This window comes from Euphorbia lathyris, chromosome 9, assembly GCF_963576675.1.
Source record: "Euphorbia lathyris chromosome 9, ddEupLath1.1, whole genome shotgun sequence".
Lineage (NCBI taxonomy): Eukaryota > Viridiplantae > Streptophyta > Magnoliopsida > Malpighiales > Euphorbiaceae > Euphorbia > Euphorbia lathyris.
This window is the reverse complement of record NC_088918.1, coordinates 65723741-65731435: the sequence shown is the minus strand read 5'-3', so window position 1 is coordinate 65731435 and position 7695 is coordinate 65723741. Positions and strand designations below refer to the sequence as shown.

The following is a 7695-nucleotide window of genomic DNA, read 5'->3' as shown; positions in this document are numbered from 1 at the left end:
AGGAATACACTCATGAAATAAATTGGGATGGCTTGACCAGCTGCTCGAATAAGTGTAGCTTTACCAGCTTTTGATATTCCTTTCCCTCTCCAGCGTTGTAGCCGTTGCCATAACCTGTCTCTGAAGTGTGCAAAGATTGCTCGTTTTGTTCTGCCCACCAATGATGGCAGACCTAGATATCTTCCCGTATTCAACGAACTAGTAATACCCAAAATGCTAGAAATTCCCATAGCCAGGTCTTCTGCCACATTTCTACTGAACATGATTCCAGATTTTTGAAAGTTTATAGCTTGCCCCGAAGCTAATTCATATGATCTGAGTAATTGTTTTAACATTCTAATTTCAGAAATTGTAGCCTGGCAAAATAAAAATGCATCATCAGCAAAGAGCAAATGTGAAATCGCAGGCGCCCCTCGCTTAACTCTGCAACCATGCAATAACCCCCTATTCTCAGCTGTAATCAATAATGTTGTTAACCCTTCAACACAAAGCAGAAATAAGTACGGTGATAGTGGATCACCTTGGCGAAGTCCTCTTTTTGGGCAAACAAGACCAACCAACTGATCATTTATTCTAACCATATATTGCACAGAAGATACACAATGCATTATCAAATTTACCCATTTATCTGCAAAACCCAACTTCAGCATCAATTCTCTCAGATAATTCCAATCCACCCTGTCATATGCTTTACTTATATCAACTTTTAATGCCACATTACCTACTTTCTTAGCAACGTTACTGTTAATGCTATGAATAAGTTCAAATGCGATCAAAACATTGTCATGAATAGACCTCCCTCTAATAAAAGCTGATTGATTTTCAGAGATAATCCTAGGTAAAAGTATTTTCAATCTATTTGCTAAGACTTTTGAGAAAATTCTGAGAATGACATTACACAGTGCTATTGGACGAAGTTCAGTCATAATAACAGGATTCTCACACTTTGGAATGAGAGTGATGATAGTACTATTAAGCTCAGAGGGGAACATACCTTGATCAAACCATGTTGACCCAGCATTGAAGATATCCTCCCCAATTATGTCCCAGAATTTTTGATAAAATCCTGGATTAAATCCATCAGGTTCTGGAGCCTTATCAGGATGCATATCAAATAATGCTCTCTTGAATTCCTGTTTTGTAAGTGGTCGCAGTAATTGCTCATTGCCCTGGACAGTGATGCGTGGCTACATTAAATCTACCACTTCATTCCACTCGCTATTACTGTCAGAGAAAACTGATTCAAAATACTGTATTGCAATCTGCCCCATCCCATCTTTATCATCTATCCATTCTCCTGCATTATTCCTGAGCCCTGTTAAACTATTCTGCTTCCTCCTTCCATTGGCAAAAGAGTGGTAAAAACGAGTATTCAAATCTCCTTCCTGAAGCCATAAAACTTTTGCTCTCTGTTTCCAGTGATCTTCCTCTTAAACCATAATTCTCACATACTCAACTCGAGTCGACTCATACTCATCACTATTATTCGGATCCCCCACATCACGTAGTTGTATTAGCTTCGTCTGTAAATGTTTAATTCTCTGACGAAAATTGACATCACTACTTCTGCCCCATCTCATAAGCGCTTCTGCCACATGTGTTAAACGCGAACTCAGTACCATTCGCCTGTCTGATCCCCATGCCTCCTTAATCACATCCCGAATTTCCTCATCCCTTAGCCACCGTTGCTCGAATCTGAACTGTTTTTGCCTCGGAACTGCTGAGTCGGTTGACGTATGCAAAATTATTGGGGAGTGATCTGAAATGGGAACAATAGAATTAACACAAATATTACCAGGAAAACATCTCCCCCACGCATCTGTACATAGGCTTCGATCAAGCTGCTCCTGAATTTCATTTGGTTTACCTCTGTGTCGGGCCCATGTATACGGATAACCTTGCAGCGGAATATTAGCAAGGCCACAATCAGTCAAAGTATCTCTAAAACCCTTATAACACCACTCTGGATGCTCATGTATCCCTTTTTTATCACTATGAACAAGTAAATCATTAAAATGCCCCAAAATAGCCCATGGGAGGGAAGAGGCGGCAGCAAGGCTTCTTAGTAAATCCCAAGAAGTCCTTCGTCTAGCTCTCTCCGGATACCCATAAAAACCAGTAAGGCACCAGTCTCCATCCCTATGGTCATTTACAGTCAAATCAATGTAATTTGATGAAAATGACCTTAAGGAACACATACTAGCCTTCCTCCAAAAAGCACATATTCCTCCACTTCTCCCTATCCGATCAACAACAAAACAACCTTCAAAACCAATGCGTACCCTGATAGCTTCAATACAAGATTGACAAACCAGAGTTTCATACAAAAAAATAATATCAGGCCTATGAGCTTTGATGACACTATGGTTACTTTGTTTTTAATAAATAATACTCAATATTCTTCCATGTCAATTTAATAAATAATAAAATTACAATTACGACTCACGAAGCTCAAATCTGATTGAATTGACAATATTATGACACGTTTTTAGATGAAATTAGAACTGATTCATTTGACAAACTCGATAATTGACACCACACAAACATTATCAACTTACACAAATTGTCACCAGTAGTAAATTGTGCTTTGTGGTCTTCATTTCAAACCAGCAAATTTACAAGTTCCATTAGCAATCACTTAAACTCAAATTATGTTACCTGACTTTTCCCTTCAACAAAATTCAAATTTTGTTATTCACCAGCGCATACATAGCAAACAAATACATCTAAAGATGAGCATAAGCTTCAACTGGAGGTGGCAATGGCACAGAGATCCCCCAAAACCCACAGAGATTCGGTGAATAATTGCATAACCCAATCATGAATTGGGATATAGTTTCATCAATTAGGTGCTGCACGAAATAGAGATTTCATGATGACTAAGGTTAAGTCAGACCCCTACATTGATCATTTATTAGACAACATAGAGTTATTGGCTCATTTTGATTCACTTAATTCTAAAATATCACATGCTCTTTGACAAAGACAAGATAACTGAAAGCCATGAAGATATAAGAATGGTGGTCTATAATTGGATTTGCTTCACTGATACCAAAAGATTTAGGATGACAAAAGACTACAAGTCAATATGGAGATAAAACATGAACGAAAATTGTCATAGATTGCTCCAATGTGCTAACAAATCAAATCATATAAAGAAACAAGTCAAAATAGTATTACTCTTGAATACAAAATCTAATAGCTCAAACATTTGTATGTGGATGTTCTGCCCATCTGGTATCCATTCTCCATAAGCATGAACCAACTTCATATTACTGCAACAAACAAAAAAAGAGCGCCATGGATTTAAAAAAGCATATCACCAGATTGAGGAATGCTCGAAATAAACAAATGTCAGCAGAAACTAATGAAGGGTATATAAGCACGGTAGCCTTGATCTCAAAGAATCGAAAGAATGAACATTTACAGATACATAATGGGTCTCAAAACTAATAAATAATAACTATCAGCAAGCCAATCCTTAATCAAACACTGCAGTCTTAAAAGTTCAATCTGAAGAGCAAGACGTATGCTTCTCATTATACAAAGCCTTGGAAATCAATTAAGCGACTCAACAATAAATTCCAAATTTAGGATATGATACCAAGAAAAATAAGATGTGGCAAAACAATAGCGACATTAAGATTAAGATAGCATACAATAAAATAAAATGAAATTAGAAGACAAGGAAATGGTAAAGATCCAAGAAGCCAAATGTTGATCAGATTTAAAATGAACTAATAATTTCAACAAGCATAATCAACTTGAAAATGCCTGAAAATAAGCTCCACTTGTGCTACCCAAGGGAACCGAAATATTCTAAGAATAACATAAAAAACAGTAGAACTTGTGATAATAGGATGGCTAAACATGTAAAACAATTATCAGTACAAAATAATTCAGCAGAATTAGATAAACAAAGGGTAGAACTTGTGATCTTAGAATGACTAAACATGAAAAATAATTATTAGTAGAAAGTAATACCTCATATGTTGCTGGGATACATGAAGACTCTAACTCTATCCCCCTGTTAAATAAGAAAGAAATCAGACAAATGAGAAATTTGCTGCATCCACACCCACATTTGACACAACAAAATGGAGAAAGTCCATTACCATAGATCTAGGAGGGAGGTTAGACTTGAACTTAGCCCGAACAACACCACTGTTACCGTGAGGCCTAGAAACTTTGCCCCAAATGCAACGATAGTGACTACCGTTCTTCTTCACCTTAGCCTTGTAGATATAGGCCATTCTCTTACCAGCGTACCATCCAACCTCCTCCTTTGTGTTCACTCCCTCGATCTGAATAAGGGATGTGTTTGGGTATTGATTCGACTTCGACCTAAAATCAAACAGAATCAACACTCAATTAAGGTTTAATCCAACAATCAATTGTTCTTTCAAGTTAAAAGTGTTTCCTTTACCTCTTATATCCGAGAATCGTGCCGCGGACATAGAGTCTCACGTTCTCTCCTTGGCGGCTCTTCACCATTTTTGCTTTGGTTGAGAGGCTCTGCTTCCTGGTCTGCGAAAACCCTAGCAGCAGTACACTTGCCGAAGATGAACAACATGTTTATTTATAGGAAGGAGTAAATATGTGGTGTAATACGCTCATACCCAATTTCATCCAGCCACTTATTTTTAGGCCCAAAACATGAGGCCTTTTAGCCTAGTTCAATTGAAAAATCTAAAAACAAAACTTAAATAAAAAAGGATTTCGAAATCGAATTACAACTCGATTTAATTTAGTCGAAACCAAATTAAATCAATTCGGTTCAATTGGTTTGAATAAAAACCGAATAGATTTTTTTTAATAATTTCACAAATTTATTCACGTTAATTAAGTCTTGGATCTTAAGTGAAATGACGTTTTTTTTCCTCAATTAATTCACTTATAAAGAATTAATCTTACCGAATTAATTCACGTTAATTAAGTCTTGTTTGTGTCTTCATTGTAGTGACCGGGTTTTTTTCCTCAATTAATTCACTTATAAAGAAATAGTCTTACCGAATTAATTCACGTTAATTAAGTATTGGTTGTGTCTTCAGCGGCTACTTCAAATAGGTTTCTTCATGGTTTCGTTTAGTTTCTATTTGACCAATTGAGTTTTCACTGGTTACATCTTCTTCTGACTGATGCATATTTGAATTATTTCGGTCGTTTCGTTTCTTGTGCTTGGAAATAGGGGCGCAAGCGCTCGGTAGCGTGTGAGATAGCGAACAAAGCTTTGTCTACTCGTGAGTACCTGAGTTCTGCCCCTTTTAGAACGCGACTCAATAAGTAGATTGGAAACACCTCAGTGTTTATTGATTGTACTAAAACCATTGCGACTGCTTCCTCGACTACCATAAAATAGAGATGGAGGTCTTATGTTGGTACGGGTGCTGAGAGGAGCGGCGGTGAGGCGAGGTATACCTTAATTTCTTCGAAAGTTGCTTGCATTGGGTATTCCACACGAAGAGAGACTCATTTTTTAGGATTATGTAAAAAGGTAGGCATCGATGTGCCAAACAAGCGATGAACCTCCCAAGTGCGATTAGCCGCCCATTGAGCCTTTTTACTTCTTGCAGCGTTCGAGGCACAGTCATTCTAGAATGGCGGCTACTTTCTTGGGGTTGGGCTCGATTCCTCGTTCAAACACCATATACCCCAGAAATTTACCTGATCGGATGCCGAAGAAGCACTTCCCCGGGTTTAGTTTGAGGTTGTACATGTGTAAAATGGTGAAGACATCCGTCAAGTCTCGCGGGTGGTCGGCCTTATTGGTGCTAAGAACTATCATGTCATCACTGTAAACTTGCATAGTGTTGCCAATAAGTCGGCGAACATTTTTTAGATTAGTCGTTGGTATGTGGCTTCTGCGTTTTTCAGTCATAATGGCATTAAGTTGTAGCAATAAGTGCATTCGTGAGTTATGAAAGAAATTTTTTCAGCGTCGATTGAGTCCATTGGGATTTGTTGAAAACTGGAGATGGGGTCAAATTGCGATAAAAAAATTCAACCAAATGTCTAATCGACTAACTGATCTGTTAGGCAGTGGATAACAATTTTTAGGACACGCTTTATTGACATTAGTAAAGGATACACACCTATGGTACTTCTTATTACTCTTTTTTACAAGTACGACATTAGAGAGCCAATCATGATAGTGCACTTCTCTAATCAAATTCACAGCTAGGAGTTTGCTGATTTCAGCTTTGATTGTCGTTTCCTTATCATTGGCGTGAAGCCATTTTTTTGCTTGATGGGGGTGAAGGCGGGGTCGATGTCCAACTTGTGGGTGGTGTGATCAGGGGAGATCCCGGTGATATCTGACGTGCTCCACGTGAAGATCGTAGTGTTGCAATTAAGGACCGCCTTAATGGAGGCCTCCAACTCTGTTAACAATTGAGTACCGATCTTCAAAGCACAACCTTCTGCGATGATGTAGTCATCGACTGGCTCGATAAGGTGGGGGTTGTATCCTCGTATGTCCATCACATCTTCGTCTACGCACATGGTGGTTAGAGGTTGCGTGGCCTGCTAGTGGATCTTCCTAGCTAGCTATCTGTCGCCTGCGATGGTAATCAGTCCTTTCGAACTTGGTAGGGTCAGATCGAGGTCTGCGACTCTGATTGACATTAAAGAGAATTTAGTTGATCCTTTAACGAAATGATTAGCTAGAGAGAAAGTCCAAAGTACCTCAAAAAGTGTGGGACTTATGCCATTAAAGTGATGAGTTACACACATACAATGGTAACCCAATCTATAGAATGGAGATCCTAAGAAATAGGTTAAGTGGGTAATAACAAGTTATGGTGTAATAGGAGTTAGATCATGTATTTTGAATCATGAATTTCCTGCGCGATAGTAGGTCGAGGTAATATAAACTCTTAGTGAGATCTATAATCTAGTTATAGTGAAATTCATAGCTACATGTATGAGTACTTTTGGTAGACTAACCTATGTGAATGTGGAAGTGGAGTCGCTTCCTATAAGTTTAGGACAAAACTATAGAGCATTCATTATATTAGGATAGACGTGCATGGCCATAAACAAACAGGTTGCTTGAACTACACCCTGAAAAGGCTTGACGTGGTACAATATGAGAGATAGAGTTCAAGACTACGAGTCACTCTAGTATAATTTGAATTACATTCAGTACACAAGGGTTCAAATCGAAAGATACCTTTGTCTATGATCGGTCGTATGTTATTTCTCATTAAATGTTCTTAAAAATTCAAGTGGGGGATTGTTGGGCTAGGCCCAAGTTTGAATTTATCAAAATCCTTAAGAATTGCCCTCAAAGGGATAAAAGATAGTGTAAGCATCCCACGTTGGAAAATTATCACTTATAAGTGCAATTTATAAGGAGGGTCCTCACATTCTTGGGTGCCCAATGGGTACCCCACTTTTATGAAAGGGTGAAGACCTACACGATATTTGGCCACTACACGAGTGTGCGCGCCGCTGCCATCCTACCGATCCGAGCCGGGTTAGACACTATATCTTTTAAGAAATTCTTATTATTGAATTAATTAAAATTATAAAAAATCATTTTAATTGAATAAATTATTTTCTCAATAATTATTTTATTAAGCTGATTTGGTCCACTAGACTTAGTGTAAATTGAATACCATTATCTTGATTATGTTTCTGTTTTTCTCCACCTGACTAGTATCACAAACTGCTATTTTTTTCAGCTATAAATAG

At 38.0% G+C, this 7695-nt stretch overlaps 1 protein-coding gene across 1 annotated transcript; it reads right to left on the bottom strand.

Annotated features, from left to right (window-relative positions):
- Positions 1 to 3091: 3091 nt before the first annotated feature.
- LOC136206104 (large ribosomal subunit protein eL33y-like) lies at positions 3092 to 4572 on the bottom strand. The gene is made up of 4 exons (XM_065997030.1): positions 4427 to 4572; positions 4116 to 4344; positions 3985 to 4027; positions 3092 to 3275 (listed from the first exon to the last, which is right to left on the bottom strand). The coding sequence occupies exons 1-3, from the start codon at positions 4492 to 4494 to the stop codon at positions 3986 to 3988; spliced, it is 339 nt and encodes a 112-aa protein (XP_065853102.1). The 5' UTR covers positions 4495 to 4572; the 3' UTR covers positions 3092 to 3275; position 3985.
- Between the last annotated feature and the right edge of the window lie 3123 nt (positions 4573 to 7695).